This window comes from Ostrinia nubilalis, chromosome 6 (genome assembly GCF_963855985.1).
Source record: "Ostrinia nubilalis chromosome 6, ilOstNubi1.1, whole genome shotgun sequence".
Classification (NCBI taxonomy): domain Eukaryota; kingdom Metazoa; phylum Arthropoda; class Insecta; order Lepidoptera; family Crambidae; genus Ostrinia; species Ostrinia nubilalis.
In genome coordinates, this window is record NC_087093.1 from 1,010,821 (window position 1) to 1,032,471 (window position 21,651).

Below are 21,651 nucleotides of genomic sequence, written 5' to 3' on the forward strand. Positions count from 1 at the left end.
ACGTGTATCTCCAACATACAGACGGACAGAATTCTATACATGAAATATATTTTCAAAATAACTATCAGGGGGTGATTAGTGATCGATACTGATGCCAAAAATGCAATCAGTAAAATTTTTGTCTGTCTGTCTGTCCGTCTGTATGTTCCTTATAGAAACAAAAACTACTCGACGGATTTTAACGAAACTTGGTACAATTATTCTTCATATACCTGGGCAGGTTATAGTTTACTTAGGAATTCCCACGGGAACAGGAATTAGCGGGAAAATCCTTTTGTATGAAAAATCTAAACGCTTAACGGAAGTTAGACGCTTGAAATTTGGCATGTAGGTACCTTAGTAAATTTAAAGTTTATTTACAACAAGTAATTACCGAAATTCCCACGGGAATTAGCGGGAAAATCCTTTTGTATGAAAAACCTAAACCGCTTAAGTTGACCTGAAGTGATGCAGTGACCGCGCGCTCTCCGCCCTCTATCTCGAAAACGGTTCACCGTATAAAAAAAGTTTTTAAACAAAATTTGTAGAGAATTTAGTATTCTACAATATTGATAATAAATACAAATAGCAAAAAACCCATAGGAAATGAGATATTTCCAAAAAAAGCGCAAAAAACCGATTTTTGTGACCTTTGACCTTAAAATTTAATAGTTGCTTACACCCTACCATATGTAGGTTTTGAGACAACTTTTAGGTTTTGAGACAACTTTTAGGGTGTCAATATACAAGTATTTACAGACTTACAGCTGGGTATCTCGAATTCCGAGATTCTTACCTAATTTAAGCTTAAATGACTGGACTACTAAGGAAGTTACTCCAAGCCTTAGTCGATTGCATAAGTAAATTGTAAGTCTAATAAATTATGATTCCAGCCCTCAACTGCAGTAACTTTTTATTTACTTTAAACACATTGATTATTATGATACTTGACTTGAGTTATTATAGTTGTGTTACTAGTTATTGCTTCACCTGAGTGAATTTCGTTGTCCTATTTAAATATGTTTGCCAATTACAGGTACCTATACACAACAATTTCCAAAACATTGCAAATTAATGAAGTATTTCTCCCTTTCATTAGAAGTAGCACAACGTGATCCTTGAATTGGAATTCAGAAGCCAAGAGTTTCTAAATTGAGAATAGATAGTTTGACACCATACCCCAATAATTCAAAACCGTTACTTTTTTAAACAGACCCTTCATTCTGGTCGTAAAAACTTAAAATTTTACATTACCTGTAAATTACGATTTTTGCCTAATTGAAAAAACTAGTTTAATTGAGTTGATATAATAGTGACGTCACTTGCTTTTAGTGCCATACAAAATCAATGGGAGAGTTTCGTTTTGACAGTTTTAAAAAGTACGTCAATTGATGTCATGTCAACATGTCTATTCAAAAGCCGGGGGTTTATTACTTACATGGCATTCCGTGTGTCCGGCACCGGCCTGTTGCTAGGTAAGTTGTCAGACGCCGCCTGGTTGAACCGATTCCTGACGTAGGGGTCCGAGTCCCGTAACCCCCCCGCCACGTACCCCCCCTCGTCGAAGTAGGTCCTCCCAGTGCTGCCGGTGCCATATGCATCTTCAGGGGACGCTGGACTGCTGTCGGCTTCCTCGACGTCTGGATGCTGTTTGATCAGACGGAGAGCTATGTTTTCTTCCTGTAACAATGGAGAAGGATATATTAGTCGATAAAAATAATAATAATCCGCTGGGTGTATACAGTGACACATTATCGTATCTCGAAGGGGCCTCTTAGTGTTGGATCTGTATCCCCATGAACGCTGTCCAAAAGGAACGACCTCCGCGCCGTGATCGTCCAAGGGAGAGATACAAATAATACAAAATGAGAAAGTAAGAAGAAAGTGAATGAATATACTCCATGTACTGGCTAGTTGGACCAAGTAATGTTGTGTCCATGTATCTTAGTTAATTAATACTACAATATGGGGAAAAACGTCTTAAGTTTTTTTATTTACAACAGTCGTCTTTACTAACTGGAGTCGTGAAAATTTATACGTGGAAAATCAAGGGTCGAGCAAGATGAAAAAACAAAAGAGTGTCGATATTCGACGCTGAAAAAAAAGTTTAGTTTTTCTCAGTGGCCAGTATCGCGCGGCCAAGGAAGCTGCAACACTCCATGAAATGGCAAATGACGTGATAAGTGGTTCTAAGTTTTATGAAATCAAGAGGCAAGTAAGAAAGGAAAAACAAATGAATGTCGATATTCGTGGTTGAAAAAATAATTTAGTTTTTCTTAATGGCTAGTGTCGCGCGGTCAAGGAGGCCGTTCGTAGCACTCCAGGTGGCACACTTTGTGATAAATAGATTTGAAGTATGAAGTTTTTATGAGATAACATATTTCTAAGTCGGAGCACTCAGACTGTAATAAAGTTAGAGCATAGCATTTATGTTGTCAGTGGTATCTATGTAGTATATTAGGCTCGTGTGCATATTTTATGGCTCTCCGAGTAAGGTGGTTTATGTCACTATGCTTATGCTTATGTACTAGTTGTAGTAACTCTATGTATGTATGACTAATCTAAGACCGTAAATAACTTTTCTCATTTACTACAATTCCAAGTACAAAACTTTAAATCGCCTTAGAGATTAATAGCTGGCACGAATTGATTGCAAAAAGTGATGAGCCAAAACAAGTTCTTGGCGGATGTTCTAATAAGCCTTGTGACTTAAATCTTTAACGTTCTTTATCACAAAAACGTATCTACCGACAAGTCTTTTATCTTTTTTATTAGGTGCTCGAAGTCGTCGCAATAAATCACATAGGTACATCATTTTGTCGTTCTTTACCAAAGCTTATAAAATGTTTTAACTGTCATACTAACGAACGATACACTAGCATTAAGCTAATCAGTGGGTTTAGTATAGGGAACTAAGATAGCGACTAACGCCTGTATTCAGAAACGATGCTTGCTTAAGTGAAGCAGCAAATCGAACGCACAGCGTTGAATACACCCTGTGCGTCCACGCGCACTGTGAGATCTCATAGTAATGTTTGTGAATACAGGCGTAAGTAACGTATAAAATACTTAAATAAATACTTATGATACCTAGACATCCATGACTCTGGGTATAAATGCATATGCTCATAGCTCTAACGTTTGCCTCAGCCGGAATAGAACCTTCAACAGGAGCTGCTAACGTTGTTTGTTACGAGAACCACTGTGCCATCAGTAAAGATTAAGGTTAGAGTTTTTCTAAATATTTTTACGTAATAATACTAAATGATATGCCAAACATTTCTAGATATTTAAAGATCAAGTAGTGGTCCATTCATCTAATTTCTCCCTTCCACTTCTCCCCCACTGTTTTATTGACGTAAGCTTATTCAATATCACATATCTATGACAAACGCGAATAAACTGGCAAATGACGAGGCCACGACCTTCCGACCAGTGTCAAGGACACTTCGGATTTCTCATTCTTACGCTTTGCATCACGGCGTGACAGAGTTATATAACTATTAATAGTCAATAATTGGTTAAGTCTGTTTGTATAGAGCAGCATAGGTCAATAAGATTGGGGGTGGATATGGATGAAAGAAGTTCAAGAACGCCTTTGTGGAATTTTTTTATTCTTCTAAAGTTTGAAAAGTGAGGGAGAGTGAATAAGCACTTACAGGGCAGATATGAACCATCATAGAAAGCATCTCACTTAACATCAGGTACGATTGCGGTCAAATACCTGCCACATTCTGCATAAAAAAAGAGATCATAATCTTTGGTCGAATCCCTTAGGATCCGTTATAGCCATGTTATTAATCACGAAATATTTTGTAGTTAAGAATCTAGTAATACCTTCCTACTATCCCTACTGTCCCTAACGAAATTGAGAACAACTATAAAAGGGTATTTTTTCCCCATATTTTCGTATCGTCCATCCTTCTGATCCTATACGATAGGGTCGATACTTACTCATATATTTACAGATAATTAATTTATAGACATTAAATAAGTAAATATAGAGATCCAGCAAATCAGTAAAGAAAAATGAGTTCTTAAATAAATATGCATTTCAACACAAAAACTAACTTTTCCAGTTGCGAAATCCGATCGCTTCTCTAATGTTTTTTCTTAACCTTGACATATGATTTTTTATTGGAATGTATAAAATATGTAAATCCATAAACTAGTTTTATGCTGGGATGTTGTCATCGTTTTGTAATAATAGACATAAACTTCGGAGAATTTGTGTCTGATGAAAGTTATTTTTTAACAAAGTCTCTGGAAAATTCCTTCTACTAAGTTTTATTATTTGGTGCTGAGTTTCTTGCACTGCTTCTTCCCAGTACTGGCCTATTTACTGTCCCGAAGCAGTGGTAGGGTTAAATGAATTTTGTGACGTGTAAAAAGCTTTTAAAAGACTAGATACTTAAAAAATAAATGTATTTGAATACTATAATAAAATTATGTATGTATTTTATTGGTTTTTCCAACTAGAAGAGGTAAATAATGCATTTGACAGATAACCTTTCCGAGCTAATGATAAAAGAGTTCACAGAAAAGTTATAAATATAACTTTTCTCACGGTGTAATTATCTCTATCCACCATCAATCATACTGAGGTTGATAATTTGCTATGATCATGATTAGCATTATTACCCATTATGTTTGCCTACCTTCATTACGATTATTCTACGAATTACGTTATTTCTTTGGACTTTAAGCTAGTGCAATAAGGTTGGGAACTTGGGATATTAATTGAAGTTTCCAAATAGAGACTCTTGAAGAGTGAAACTTTTGATTTAAGTGATATTGTTTTCACGGGGTTCACAGCGACATAAAAACTGAAGATTTATTTTTAAAAAGGAACGCTGTATTTAGGAAAATAATTGCACAACTGAGAATTAATATAAACATTACGCTGTGATCGGTCAATTGGACTTAATTTTATTAAGGGGAAGGTCATCCTTAAAAAATAAGTAGATACTAGGATATGGAGGATGAGTATTTGTCACGCTGTTAAGGCCTTTTACACACTGCTACTCAATGTAGCGCTTCTGTACGCGATAAAGTTGCTATAGAGACGGAAGCTGCCAGTGATAAAACGCCATACGTTATCATCTTAAAGTGATAAACACGTCATATATGCATCACTGGATGCAGCATTGATTCAATGTTTTTGTACGTTTTATGTACACAATTAAAAGCATAAAAAATATTATCGCGATGCAGTCACGCGTCTAATCGCTACATAATCGTAGTGTGGAACCTACCTTAGTTATCCGATAGGGCTCATTACCATAATCGGCCTTGTAGCAATTTGTCTTGGGCTTGCACCATAACTATCACAATCAAAGAAAATTAGTAGTACAATTTTCCGCGCTAAGTACCTATGAACTTAACACCAATCAAATTCTCAAAATCAGTCGATGAAAATTCACATGAAAAAACTCATAAAACTCATTTATTTATTCAAGTAGGCTTTTAAAAAGCACTTTTACACGTCCCAGTATTAACCACCACTGCTTCGGGACAATAAATGGGCCAGTGCTGAGAAGAAGCAGTGCAAGAAACTCAGTCACTAACTAGAGTACTAGACGTGAATGACAATCTGAAGTCATTAAAGTCATTTACTTGTTTTACGCAATTTTATTTTCAAAAGAGCTTTTATTTATGTCCGCAGCACTTTTCAGGACATGTCTTGACCCTAAGGGCAATTGGAACTCCGCAGCCTTACATGTTTAATGAAATTACGTATACGAGTAATACCACAGAATACATTGGTAATACCACCATAGTCACCACAGTAAGGTCTATTTGCAGTTTAGGAGCTTTAAGTAGGACCATGAAAGTAATGGATTTGGCCTTTGTATATGAATTTATTTGTAAATATATGGCTTAATTTGTGTGTTTTTAGTATGAATATTTCTTTTCTATCAAATTCTGGACAGCTTATCCGCCTTGTCTTGCTTACGCCAGTGACCACAAGAACGTTTGTCGTGAATTCGTGACCGCCGTGATCCTACCAAGATATCGTATTTCAGCTGACGTCACGTTAACGAAGCGCAAACATGTCAATACATCATCTTAGAACTTGTTTGTACAGTCAGCGTCAAATAGTTCGTGACATAAGTAGCTAAAAAGATCGAAACACGTCTTTGTTACAATTGGAATAAGGTTGTGTTGTTATCTTTTGGACACTTTTTGCAAATAAATGTAGAGTCCAATATGCTGTCGATATTGGACTCTAAATTTATTTGCAAAAACGCCTTTATTATAACCGAACTAGCGGCCGCCCGCGACTTCGTACGCGTGGATCCCGTTTAACCCCCTTTTCCCGAATTTTCTTTGCTATAAACCTCACGGAGCCCGAGACCTTTCCAACGTATGCAAAACCGTGGAAATCGGTTCGTGCGTTCTGGAGTTATAGCGTCAGGGAGGAAAACCCGACTTATTTTTATATAGTAGATAAGGTGCCACAGTTAAAGTGCTATAAAAGTTACGATCGTTGCATCATTACCTACATAAACCGATTTGGTAACGATGACTAATCCGAAAAGTATCTAGGTTGCGAAGATTTTGTTTACTTTGAGGATCATTTTTGCGTATTTACGAGTATGTCCTTGCTATTATAGTAGAGATAGCCGGAACCGATTTATCTTAGTCTTAATTCGCTTACTTAATACTGGAAAAGAATGACGTCTACTAAAAATATATTTTTTAGCAGTCCGGTTATACTCTCGTGGTAAGCTAAATATGCTTGTGTTATGAGTATGTCCACCACAATTTAGTCCTGCGGGTAATTTTGATGATGAACATGAACATGACCGAGGAAACTCTGTGCAGATTCTGCCATACAGAAGAAGAATCGGCCATGCATGTTCTTTGCTCATGCGGCCCGCTTATGAGCAAAAGAAGTATCCATCTCGGGCGACACATCATGCACCCGGATGAGATAGCAAATATCACGCTCCAAAGAATCTGGAAATTTATAGACTCAACGGGACTAAGCAGTGAACTCTAAAAACAAGGGCTGCCACAATAGATCAAACCTGGTCGAGCTGGCGCAAATGAAGGCCCAAAACCAATAATAATAAATAATAATAATTTTGATGATAAACTGGAATATTGTAGAGTAATTTAGATATTTGTCGGGGAAAGTTCTTGCTAAACTGTTAATTGTCTGTACCTCTATGGTCAGGCATAGATCCCAGACACTGCACGACTTCCAGGGAAGTCACCTCAGTTAAGTATATTTTCAACATACTTAAATCCACACAGGTAAGAGGTGCTTAGCACCTTTTCGTGACGATTAGTGTCCTTCGTGATAAAATTTGTGCTACAACCCATATCCCTATGACAAGAAATAAGAGGGCATAAGATGTAACCTTATAACACAGCTACTGACCTAAAAAAACAATCGTCAAGTGTAGATGATTGCCCTATCCTCCAGTTAATCAATTTGACATTTGAGATAATTGTCTACTTCGCAGGAAATACTGTATTACCGTGGTCGTAGACTAATTACTAGGTATTATTACTACAGCAAGTATTATCGGGCTTTCTATGCATGTCCAATGAATTTTGAACGCCATGGTTGGGATCAGTGAAAGCTGGTACAAGCCAAAGAGAATAGATAATGCTACAGATTCCTGTAATAATAAATTAATGAGTACTAGTACTTTGCTGTAGTAAAGTTACTCTATAGTTAGTTAAAGTTTGGTCGTCTTAACTCTGAAGAAATGTTGACGAATTTTTGTATAGGAAATAGGAATACATATCGCTCGTATTTACAAATGGTGCTTGCTTAAGTGAAGCAGCAAATCGAACGCATTTGAATAGAGCTCTGTGATTGGTTCGTGTGTCCTTCGCGTCCACGCGCACTGTGAGACCTCATAGTATTGTGAATACGGGCGATAGTTTTTGAATATGCACATCGGTCTTTATAGCATTGCTAAGTTAGCAATCTTGAGACACGCTTCAAAAGACTTTCAATGACAAATTCAAGCGAAGGCAGTAGTTAAGTACAAATGGGTATTATAGTTATAAAGATAGTGCCGTTAAAGGACATTTCTGGAGAAGACGTTATCTAGCGTGGGATGATTCGTTCCAACTATCCTTTGAGACAGTTCTCAGTATGACAATAATAGCTACATTCACGGTTATATTACCGTGCTACAGTTCAGCAGTTACTAGCTCATGGACAGCAAAAGCCAGAGATTGTAACATATCTTTGATCGATGTCACTTGATATATTGTAACTGAATAGGTACTTTACTGGTGCGGAAATCCGATCATTGCAAAATTAGTTTTTAATTTCTAGGTAGGGGTTATTCGCTATCTTCATCATTTCAGCCACAGGACGTCCACTGCTGAACATAGGCCTCCCCCAATGATTTCTGCTTCGCCCGATTGGTAGCGGCCTGCATCCAGCGCCTTCCTGCTACCTTTATGAGGTCGTGGGGGGACTTACTTATTTCCTTACTGATATAACAATTGAGAAAAGATTTTGATCATCCTCATAATTTCGGAATGTTATACACAATCTATTCTATAAGTTAGCTTAGTAGGTGTTTTAGTATTTAATCTACTCTGAAAAGATCTTGCTGTTGCATTTGAGCTAGGAACAGGTAAGGTTGCACGTGCTTGCTAAGAACTTTGGTTCCTAGATTGGACCTGTATTAAAGATAGAAGATAAAGCGGAGCTCCTCCCATACCATGTACTCAAACTGCTAAGGTAAATCGTGAATAAAATTTATAGGTAGGTAACTATCGTAACAGCATTCAAGACTGATTTTTTATTATGTTCACTTTTAAATTCAATTTTTTAGGAAGCAGGCTGCTAGCCGCTACCAACCGATTATTATGGAAATCATTGAGGGAGGGCTGGAAGCCCTATGGCTGAAATGATGATGATGATGATATCTATTGTTTACAGATAACTTACAGCTTACACACAAATATCTAAATAAAAAAGAAGCTTTAATCCTTCATCGTTCCTTCATAAAACTCGTAATCATTACGCTTATTTTTGATTTCTAGTTTAAAAGTAGGCGCACAACGTTGATTTTTAGTTGGCCGATAGTTGTGCCCGATTTTAATTTGTATGAAGAATCGGCCAAATCGTATCGGCGTAGTGTGCGCACTCCCATACATGCCCATACTGATCAACTGCCCGACTAAACTATCGGCCGACGAAAAATCAACGGTGTGCGCCTACTCTAACAGGACAAAATATGTGTTTATTCATAACAATTTACTGACGAACTCTTAGGCTGGGCTGCACCATCTTACTATAACTATAACAAACGTCAAAAAACTGTCAAACCCCATACAAGAAACACCGGCTATCGTTATAGTTACCGTCAAAGTTAGGTGGTGCAACTCAGCCTTAAAATAAAACCTTTTCAAGTAGTAACATAACATACAAAAGAAACATTTATGAATGAAAGTAAACCCACACGCTAACTGCCGTCAACCAACAGTAGACATAACAGTGCGCGAAGTAATAGCGGCAATTGTTACCGTGTAGTGTGCGCGAACGAAAGTGCAAGTGCGCGCGCGGCCCGCCGCCCGTGACTGGCTAAAGACGTGGCTACATAGTGGTTTCATCCTACTAATATTATAAATGCGAAAGTTTGGATGTCTGGATGTTTGTTATTCTTTCACGCAAAAACTACTGAACCGATTTTGATGAAACTTAACAGTATTATTGTTTATAACATATAGGCTATAATTTATGACGATCTGTGACAAACTAAATTTCACGCTGGTGAAGCCGCGGGCAAAAGCTAGTACTATATAAATATATAAATAAAAAATCATTTATTTCCGAAAATACTTGTATACAGAGTTATTACCGAGTCTATATTTACCTTTATTTATGCTATTTTACCGTCTATGCGGTCTAGTGATAAGACCATCTATTTCAGATCCAGAGGTCTTGGGTTCGATTCCCAGGGTGGGGTTAAATTTTTGTCTCTCGCGATAACTACAATATTAACAGCATTATTGTTAAAATAGTCAATTCCTCTGTTGAGGATTCCGGGTCATCATTTCAGCCATAGGACGTCCACTGCTGAACATAGGCCTGCCCCAATGACTTCCACATCGCACGGTTGGTAGCGGCCGGCATCCAGCGCCTTCCGGCTACTTTTATCAGGTCGTCGGTCCACCTTGTGGGTGGACGTCCCACGCTGCGTTTTCCGGTACGTGAAGGAGGATTCAGGGTGATTTTTGAAAAAACAACGATATTCTCCTTTATGCATTCCATAAAAAATGTACAATGCCAATGGAAAATCAGTGCCTTGACATGATCTCTGCTTGCAAGATATGGCAACAACCAGCATAAAATAAGTTGCCTATTTGACACGGTAGTAGAAAATATTTCTGTCTCAGTATTATTTGTGTCAATAAAAGGAAATATTATTTCTTTCCGGATATAGATTTATTCCAGGAAAATTGTGCTTTCCAGGAACCCTCATTAATGCTTCGGTAGAAATGGTAACCGGATATAATCTCAATAATTATTCGGTAAATTCGTTGTGGGTTCTGGGAACACTTAACAATCACTGTAGATTGTTGCCATGTGAATATTGTTTCGTTATTTGATCCCTAGGACTAGAAAATCAAATTATAGACTCTACATTTTCTTAAAATATCCTAGCCAGTGGATTCACGCTCGTATACAAACGATGCTTGCTTAAGTGAAGCAGCAAATCGAACGCACAGCGCACAGCTCTGTGATTGGTTCGTGTGTCACCCTGTGCGTCCACGCGCACTGTGAGACCTCATGGTAATGTTTGCGAATACGGGCGTCAATGTAAAACCGCCTTTAAGGTATCAAACCCCGGGGTCACGAGTCATGACTATGCTAACCACTAGTCCCGCCATAAATACAGAACTGTACGTATTACATCTACCATGTTACCAAGATTGGCTCCATCTACATGAAGTAATTTCCTGGTGATTAGAGTTCTTGAGAGGCAGTTGTGATTCGAGTAACCTAAGGCTAACGCAAGCCCAAAACTGGTGACACATTTTACAACATCTTTTGTTATTTTAGCAAATATCAATAGACGCAGCGCAAGAAACTCAGTCACTATTGTCAAATAGTGACTGAGTTTCTTGCGCTGCTTCTTCTCAGCACTGGCCCATTTATTGTCCTGAAGCAGTGGTAGGGTTAATACTGGGACGTGTAAAAGTGCTTTTTAAAAGCCTATTTGCAAAAATAAATGAGTTTTATGAGTTTTTTTACTTGATTAAGGTCGTCTGTTTCTCCATAATGTTAAGTATTTTGTCTATAGGCATTGATCACTTCATCAGTCATACATGTGGTCATACGTCTATTCACAGGTTGACAATTTCTGTATACTTCTTTTTCTTTTTGCGTAAATTGTTACAACTGAGGTCATAACCCTGTCCCATTGACAAAGTAAGTAACATTTGTCGCAGTTTTCATAACTCTATTGCTTCGCTCCGTAACACTTCACTTTTTTGTACGTGGTACAACACAACACACATAATTTCTCTATTGCAAAGTTGAATCTGTCAAGTAAGAATGTAACTTTATCTAGGGAGGTAGTAGACTGCGGAGTTTGACTGGTTTGATATGCTTGTTTCGATTAAAAACTTGAAGTTACAAATCTACACAGCTGAATTCACAGCTGAAGGAAAGTAAGCGCCATTCACAACGACGGCTTTTTCATGGTCACATATCATCCAAATCTTTAGTTTAATCATTTCAAGTATGTTAACTGCCTAAAGTAATTGCAGGTTACATCACAGCCCTTCAAAGTTTACAATTATGTACCAAAACTGGTTTAACCTTCACCCGGAGCTGGGCAAGGTTACTTGTAATTCTTTATTAAATATTACAAATTACAAATGCGCGTAAAGTTTCAAGAATGTTACTAATTATAATAGCGTTAATGAGCTGTGGAGAGATTGCTAAATAAGTATCATTGGCTTGAACGAAGTTTTCTTTTGTAAGTATTAGAAGATAATGCTCTTTTAGACATTCTTTGGTTGTTTTTTTTGAGCTCGAATATTAGTAGATTAGAAGTCATAGTAACTATGAATGACTTTTTGAAGGCTTTTGGAAATCCTTGGGAAGGTCTTTGTCCAGCAATGGACGTCATTTGGCTGAAACGAACGAACGAATTTTTGGAAGTTTGACAAAGATAAAGATACATTTATTTGTTCCAAACATGCGTACATAAGGTGTTAAGTCAACATTTATAAATGGTATCAACATATTGTCGTACCTTTGCGGTGTACAAATTAAACAAATATTTTATTAATTTACTGATATTGTAAAAATAACAAATATTCGATGTCAATTTATTATTAACGACTTGTTACACAGTATGTAAGTACACAATAAAACGGGATACAGTCAATAAAACAGAACAGCTCCCATTGGACACCTGTCGTTACGTCGGCTTGATTCGTTGACAGACACGTTCACAAAACCCATAAATACATTTAGGAGTAGACCACACCGTGAGCTAAGCTACGTTAGTTTTTACAACTAGTTACTTTAGTTGTTTAACTAATTTTGCAGTCGAGTAAGTGATGAAAACGAATTGAGTGAACTGTCGCATGAAGTAGGGTTAAAATTCAGGTAACTTAACTCAACTTTTTTTTAAGTCAGCAACTTTCGGCCTTCCTAGCAGAAGCTCTATCAAAGGAGAGTCCACGTAAAGATGATACTTAAAAGGAGGTATGAACATTGTACATACAACAGTAAAAAATAACGTCGATTAATTAATTGAAAGAAAGAAATTTAAACAAAGAAAAAACAATTTGGTACCAGTTGGTCTTTGATGTTGCTAGAGCTTACTGACTTGCGTAAAGCGTGAGCCAGGCTAAATTAGTTAGCTTAATCCAGTAAAGCAAAACTTCTATAAAATACAACTGAAGGAGGGGTTTGGGGGTTCCCTCCGGAGAGACTAGGACAATAACTCGCGGCTCCGTTCCATTGGGCTCCGGTGGAACCCGCCGGGTTTTAGTGGATAGGACCTGACCTTCTGGCTAGGAGAGTCCCACATCATACCGTCCTCATCAGCCAGTGCGTATGTACAATTTCCTGAGGGAAATAAAATCGCACTAAAGCTTAGCTCATACTGTGCCACGAGCATTTCTTGCTCGACAAACTCGCACGTCGCGGGCTATTTAACGTCATCAATCAACGCGCGTCAGCCTGACGCTTCGCTCGATTGTATCGACATCGCTACTATGCAAACTTTGATCTACTTTTGATGGATTTCAGGAAACAGCTGTAAATCATCTTTGATTGATCCTTAGTCAAGTAACAAAGCACCTATTAAAGGAATCCCGTGACACCTACTACGGTGCTTTACAACTATTGTTTAATGCATGAGCTTGATCGTTTCATCCACGAAGACGCGCCCCACCATTCTTCCACTAATGTTTGAGTGTTATCGGTACACGCTAAATTATCCATGAGTGCACACGCGCACTACATTAATGACGCTCGGATTGCTCGGATCAAACTCCGCGCACCCCAATCAAAAATTGGTGGGGCGCGTCTTCGTGGATGAAACGATTGTGGTATTTTATAAGGTGGTAATAAGTGCGAATTGGCAACAAAAAAGTTTGTGTTGTCGACTATACGATGACTATTGTCGTAACAAACATCTGTCAAACATGCGTGACTGTAACGCGACGTGTGCGCAGCGTGACTACCATACATTTGAATCGTGAATTGGTAATTTCGTGATCCAGCGCGCGACGATGTATCTTTAATTAAAATGCATAGCCCATTGTCAATAGACGAGTTTAGTTCCTAATTGTTCTTGTTGTTGTTGCTCAAGTTAAGTATTCTAATTGACATCAACTCCAGCTGCTCTAAATATGTAATTGATTTCGCATTGTGTCTAACAATATTGAACACTAATCTGAAGTAATAAAGTTAGATTTAAATACAACCGTGTCGTCTAGCTAGACGGTGACGAAAACGTCAGTCCGTCCGTAACCGATAAAGTCAAACAGCTCGGAAACTATTCGGACGATTTGCGCCAAGTTTACGGTTTTTAAACTGTGATGTGACGATACCGTGATGAATCTGTTTGACAAGTTGTTGATTTGCAACGTTGTAATGGACGCTTATTTCCTTTTATTACAGGTTTTGTTGCATGTTATTATTTTGGTTGTTTCAGTGACACATTCAGTCCTAGATGAATCACATATTTGGTTATGAATAAGTAATCTTCCGTTACTTTTATATGTACTTATCATTCGTTTTGTTTGTTGTTTGTTATTTTCGTTTTGTCAAAGTCCAAAAAAAATCATAGTGATAAAGTACACATACCTAGAATTTTATTCCTGCGTTGACTCTACATTAATGAGTTGTTACTTAAGTAATGTAACTAAGTATAAAGGTGTTGCAAGCAAACGATAATCTATTATTTGCTTAAATACGACTTGTTTACAACCGAGAATAAACGAACGATCAACGAGTTATAATGAAGTGATTATAAATCGACGCACGCGCATCCCAGTGATGGCGGGACCATGTGTACGCCGCTAGCCATATTATGGTACGTCCTATATCACTAATGTCATCAATTAGATCTATTCTTAGGGCGGTTGCATTGCATGACTTCTAGTAGAGTTCTATGTTGGTTTATTTATTACAAATACAGACTTAGTTGTTAGAAAACAATGTAAAAGCCAACTGTCTCTAGATATTTTTTCCAGCCGGCTATGGTTGAGTTAGACGGTCTAGAGTTTAAAAGAGAGTTGCAGCTGTTCGAGAGTTAATAGTCTGATATATACGAGCATTAATCTATGATTTTTTTATTTATAGACCTAATTCTGTCACAAATCTTTTTTTTTTTTTTTATGCATAACAAGGCAGGTATTTGACCACAATCGCACCTGATGTTAAGTGGGATGCAGTCTAGGATGGTACATATCTGCCCTGTAAGTGCCTATTCACTCTCGCCTTGAAGAGGCCCGGATTATAGTTTTCGGGAAAGACAGCAGCAGGCAACGAATTCCAGTCCCTAGCAGTTCGCATTATAAAAGAGTCATCGAAACGCTTAGTGCGAGCTGGTAATCTGATATAAGTATATTGAAGTTTAATTTACAAGCAAAAGAAGATTAACATAATGGTAGAGACGGATTTACACTTACTGATTTAAATCAGTAAAATATAATAATGATTTTAAAATCATCATCATTATCAGCCCACGGTATAGTATCATTTTGGTCTCTGTTCAAACAAGTTGCTCAGTCTAAACCCTATATTCTTGTCAAACTGTACCAAGTGACTTTGCATACAGTCATTCAACTTGCTTGACAGCGTCCCACACTAGTACGCTACAACTGCTTGGCAACACGCGGTCATTCAAAAACTGGTCGACCCTACGATCATGTACAGAAATGTGACCAGTGACCAGCCCACGGCTAAAAATACCGATGTAAGACTCTAAACCAATTACGTCCGATAGTGAAAGTGCACACACGGCCTTGTGGCCCCGAGGCAATCCGATTGGCATGAGGCCTATGCTCTTAAATTGATTTATTTCTTTTGTAGGCCTGTTATGTGATAGTAAATATTGTGTCGGTATAACGTTATAAAACAACTGTAATGATGGCCAGTTGAGGATTAGTAGAGCGTAACAGTGTATAAGTGAAGAAGACAGTCACAATTGACTCTTTCTCACAAATCTACAAGTATTAATTTATTTCGTTGGCCGTTTGGTGTAGTGGTTTCGGAACTACTACCTACTATGCCTAGAGGTCCCGGGTTCGATTCCCGGCTGGGCAGAAATTGAAATGATGAATTTTAATTTCTGTGTCGGGTCTGGGTGTTACTATGTATAATATGTATGTATTTACAAAAAAAAAAAGTATTTAAGTATGTACCCATAGTACAACCTTTGCTTAGTTTGGGACTAGAAGCGTAGTGTAAAATGTCCAAGGATATTAATATTTATTTATTTATTTACGAACATATTGCTTGTTAGATAATCTTTTCGTTAAATACGTAGCATTCCAATATTTGATTTTAAATTATTCAAAAGGTATACCAACAGTAAAACGTATTCATTATTTTGTCATTCAACTGTCACGTTTTACGACCGCCATTGATCAAACTGTCATTAACGATTCCTATTGGTCGTCCATTACCAAATGTCAAATTGCCGACTCGAATTGAAAATGCAAAAGATTGACATCTTGTGTTATCGTCCATTTTTTTATTAGCCTGTCTTCACTGGCCTTTTACTGCAGCTGTATGAACTAGAATTAAATTCAAATTCATTTATTTGCACATTAGGATTTATCACAGAAATAGTTCAACTAAAATCTTCAAGGACTCCGTGGTCTTATTATCAGGTCATTTGTGCTCGTTTTCACCATCAATCCATAATTTTTAAGTGTCTTCTACCTATGTCAATAAAATTCCTGTTATGTGTTACTTTAGGGGTCACTTAAAAATTAAGGATTGGTGGTGAAAACAGGCATTAGTCTCTTTTTTTTATGCAAGACAAGGCAGTTATTTGACCACAATCGCACCTGATGTTAAGTCTCTATTGCAGGAGAACGACTTTTACACATACTACTTATTATAGGTTGTTTTATAGAGATTTTGTAGTTTTCTATCTATTTTATGATACTACGAAGCTTCATCACACACGCACATGTAGGCAGTTAATCTTTTTGTGAAAGGCGCATGTCAAATTGAACAGTGATACTCCATATTAAGCAGTAATTAAAGTAATTGCGTAAGATGATGGCATAATCGAGGCGGATGTCAGGGTAATCTGAGATTAACGCAAGAAACTCTGAGCTTAACACTATTCTTAACACCATACAAAGCGCGTCACACTTGCCTTAATAGAACGCACTAATGGCCCTAACATCTGACGGTACTAACGCTCGTATTCACAAACGATGCTTGCTTAAGTGAAGCAGCAGATCGAACGCACAGCGTTGAATAGAGCTCTATTGGTTCGTATGTCGCCCTGTGCAATCACAGGGCAGAATCTATTCTTAAGTTTTGTAATGTACCTATACGTCAGACAAACCACCAATTTATCTTCATTTGTGAATAAGGAACTAATTATGTATCCTTGTTGTACAAATCAAACAACACATTTTTCCCTTTATAATAGGTACTTAATTACGGAAACAAGGAATTATGGTACATATTATAGCTATTTAATATGTAATTAATACAATACATTAGTAATTAATATTAGCAACGCTATTTAGGAAGATAATAGGTACCTACGAATGTTTTGTATTGAAACAACACACTAATTATGTATTACATTAATAAGTAGCAATTTACATGAAAAAGTTTAAAAAATCTTCAATAAAATGCTAATAAATAGCTAGTTTTAAATTCCCAGTCGCGTTTGTACTTAAAATAGAATAAACTTGATCCTGAACGTAGCCTCGGCCGCCATTTGCAATGCGATAGCGTCCCTGGGGAGCGGCTAGATAAGGTCTTTCAGATCCAGATGTTATTTATAGAAGTCTAAAGGCTATTTGTAAATGAATTTGACATTTCATTCAAAGCCGCAAGGACTCGGATTGGTATCGATTTTTGGTCTAATGAAGTATTTATTTAGTAGGGTGGTTTTAGCAGATTTGCTTCTTAATTACAAGTAACCACCATGCTTTCAAAGCGAGCCAGAAAATGTTGTTCGTTCTTTTCAGTAAAATGACGTCTACTGCTGGATAAATACGTCCCTCAATGATTTCTACAACGACCGGTTCTGTGCTGCCCGCATCCAGGTGTTTCCCGCGACGTTTACTAGATCATCGGTCCACCGAGTCTATAACCGAGTGGGAGAATTGCCTACACTACGTCTTCCAGTCCGTAGTCGCCACGTAGTTACGTTATATGTACAATACCAGTCCTTTCTATGTAGTTATGTTTAAGGTTTCTAGTTACTTTTAGGTAACTAACAAAACAATATGAAGGATACAGATAAAATTCTTTTATTTTTAATGAACTGTGGCATCTAATGTAATTTGTAATAGGTGCTATTTTACAGCATATTTTTTAATCTTTTTTTTTTATTTGACAAGAGGCAAACGAGCAGACGCATCACCTGATGGTAAGTGATTACCGTCGCCCATAGACACCCGCAGTCCCAGGGGCGTTACAGGTGCGTTGCCGGCCTTTAAGGTGAAGATACGCTCTCTTCTCGAACGTTATGTGCCAGAGACTGTACTATAGAGTATCTGTCTATAAATTATATCTATTTTCTCTGACTACTGCCTATCAATCAGGCAAAATAAACGGCTCACCGGAATAGGTTTCTCCTTAGATCTTCAATTATAGCACTGACGGCAAGCAAGAAGCCTTAAAAGCACTAGAAATGTATCGATTCCACAAACTAGTTTGGAAAGTTACTTGTTCGTGGATGTAGGGAAAATACAACAGTCAGTCTCAGTAGGGTGCGTTCGGTAATGAAGTTTGGACAAATGGATCTAATGGTATAAACACCTACTTCGGGAATTAAAGAAAAAATAGAATACCTTATAAGGACTACAGAATCTTAATTGTGCTTACTTAAGTAATTAGAACTAGGCTAAGTGGGGGTGGCTTTTCAGAACAAACAAGGTAGAGCTCGTTTTTTCCATAGAAATTGACTACGTCACTTACTTATTCAATTGGGGTGTCACAGTAGATTTCTCTTGGTTCAAGTGCTCTATGTAGTAAGTATTGTTTCTACGGATTGTTGGTTAGGTTTAGGCGGCCTAAACTTATAATAAGTATCAACGAATTACAATGTATAATATAATAATAGCTATGAGATACTAGTAATAGTTATTGTCGTTTATCTTTTGAATTAAGAACACTTGGTAAAATAAAATAAAAGTATTCATTGCTTTTCATAATATTTCTTGTCATTAAAACTCCTTGTTTTTGACTGGCTGTTTTCGTTAAGCTTTTGTACTCAGTCACAGGAGTCCGGTCACGACTAGTCGGGATGGTTTTAAATCCATTTCAAAATAGACTCTCAAGGCAAAACCTTTAAGTTGTATTTTCATTAACTGTGCCTTTCAAAGTTAGGTTACCTAACTTGAACGCTAGCCCTGAGTGAGTTGGTGAACTTTAAAAATAGGTTTGTTTTGTTTATTTTTGTATTGGGTGGTTGTGCTACATTCCACAGTTCGTTTTGATTTTTTATTTTGTTGGAATCGAAGTTATACTTAAATTTTAAATGCATTAATATCCTAGATTTATTCTTTACCATGATTCTTACTTGGTGACTGAGTTTTTTGCTCTCTCAGCACTGGCCCATTTATTGTCCCGTAGCAGTAGTAGGATTTTAAAGTAATAAAACTAAAACGTGTAAAAGCGCTTTTTAAAAGCCTGTTTGCAGAAAATAAATTACTTTTATGACTTTATTCAATTACTACAAATTAAAATTAAAGCCGGACTCGATTGCTTAATAAATAATTTACTGGAATTTATTATTTCATAGCTCATCAAAAGTTACACAGAGTTTGATTATCAAATTACGAGGAACATGATCTTTCATTAATTAAAACTTCAATGAAATTTTGTTGTTGTTTATTTGCAATTTAGGAGATGATGATAATAATTTATTATACTTAATGTTGTTTATGTATCAAATTGATAAGTAAAATAATTATTATTTCCTTATTCAATGTTGGACTTAAAAAGGTCTTAAGCTGGGCTTCTTTGGTTATTTAACTTGCGTTTTGTTTTCTGTTTGAAATAAACCAATAATATCAATTATTTTTAAGTAAAAAAACATTATTGTATTGTACCTATTTTAACTAGCTTTTGTTGTTGTTAAACTAATTTAACTTACAAATAAAACTGTCTGAAAGTCTTAATTATTTTTTAATCAAGTAAAATAGTTCATAACAATACCTAATTGACAAAATATAAAATGAAGACAAATGTAGTTGCTACTTCCGTAAAACAATTATCAAATTAAACAACTTAAACAATAAATAATGTTCAAACCAGATTAATTATATTAGCACGTCAAACCAGCCGATTAGAGAGTGAGCGAATAATAAATATAATGTAATAATACCCGTAACTAAGTGTTGTAACACTTCTGGGGCAATATATTACGTCGCCACTTCCGTTTTTATTGTGGCTCTGTAGGCTAATTTAAACGGCTAGATAGATTTTATCTTCAGCTTTGTAAGCTTGTTTGTCTGTCTATCACTAAGTCACGGTTCATAATTTCTTTGCCAACCAAAACACAATTTGTGGGACATGAGAAATGAAATGTAGAATATTATGTTGTTGTCAAAAGGTGACAATTAAGCCTAAGGCCTCAGCCTCGAACTTAGCGGGCAGCGGCGCGGGAGCGGCGGCGGGGCGGGAGCGGCAGGATCTTATGCGTAAAATCAAATAGACCGGTTCTCGAAAACAGCGGCGCGGCAGCGGCGCCGGAGCGGGCAACGAGCGGGCAGCGGCGAGGGAGCGGGCAACGAGCGGGCAGCGCACTCCTTCTTTTGCCCACAATAAATCGAGCGTAAGGAATAAATTTGAATCGAAATAAAATTGTCGCCGTTGTTCAGACATTTCGTTCGCGAATAAAAACAAATATCTCGACAACACAACCCCGAACACAACAATTCGCCGCTAAAGCGCCGCGCGAGCTGCCCGCTGGTTTCGAGAACGGGTCTGCGTTGCCCGCCCCGCTCCCGCGCCGCCGCCGCCGCCGCCCCGCTGCCCGCTAAGTTCGAGGCTGAGGCCTAAGCGCAGACCACCGATTTTTAGTCGGCCGATAGTTGGGCCCGATTCTAACACCCGTATTCTTTTGAATATAATAATGAGATTACTATGAGATCTGACAGTGCGCGTGGACGCACAGGGTGACACACGAACCAATCACATAGCTCTATTCAACGCTTTGCCTTAGATTTTCTGCTTCACCTAAGCAAGCATCGTTTGTGAATACGCGCGTTGTATGAAGAATCAATCGGTGTAATCTGCGCACTTCCATACATGCTGCCGGACTAAACTATCGGCCGACAAAAATGGGTGGTCTGCACCTAGACTAAAACTTAATTTAACACCTTTGCTGCGGCAGTAACTTTCTAATACTTTCCATTCCTTCGGTACAAGGTCAGTAAACCTGGTATTAAAACTTACATTGTGGCGGCACAAGGCTTAAAGACCTTGTAATATTTAAGATATATTAATTTTATTTTTGGCTTCATGTTAATAGATATTGTGTTTTTTTTCTTTGAATATTAATAATAATGCATTTATTGACATACACCTGAAGCCGTTCGTGAATAACTTGTTTAGTATAAAAATTATGGCTATATTCAAAATACAAGGCTTATGCACCCTGTGCCGCACTGAATTAGGGAAGTCTGGTGGGTATTCTAGGGATGTGAAATACAAATATCGATAGTTTAAATTAAGTTATAATAAAAATTTAAAAAAGTAACAAACAAAGATGTTTTAATAATTTAGTCTAAATATTTTACAAATAAGATATACGTGCATAAATACTTAAATAAGCTATATTTAAAGAAAACATATTATTTAATAACATTAAGTTACAACTTCAAATGTTTGTCACGAAAAACATTATTTAAATTAGCAATAAATCGTGTAGCAAATTAAATTATAATCAATTTGCAGTTTTGATTTTGTTTGTTTCTCTTGACGCCATGTCGACATGTGCGTTTCTTACG

The 21,651-nt window shown here is 37.2% G+C and overlaps 1 protein-coding gene across 1 annotated transcript in view; it reads right to left on the reverse strand.

Moving 5' to 3' along the window:
* LOC135072381 (polypeptide N-acetylgalactosaminyltransferase 2-like) overlaps positions 1-21,651 on the reverse strand; it is a 101,752-nt gene that overhangs the window by 27,430 nt on the left and 52,671 nt on the right. Inside the window, exon 2 of the mRNA XM_063966288.1 lies at positions 1,418-1,659. Coding sequence (XP_063822358.1) covers positions 1,418-1,659 — 242 coding nt within the window. The remainder of the gene's footprint in view (positions 1-1,417; positions 1,660-21,651) is intronic.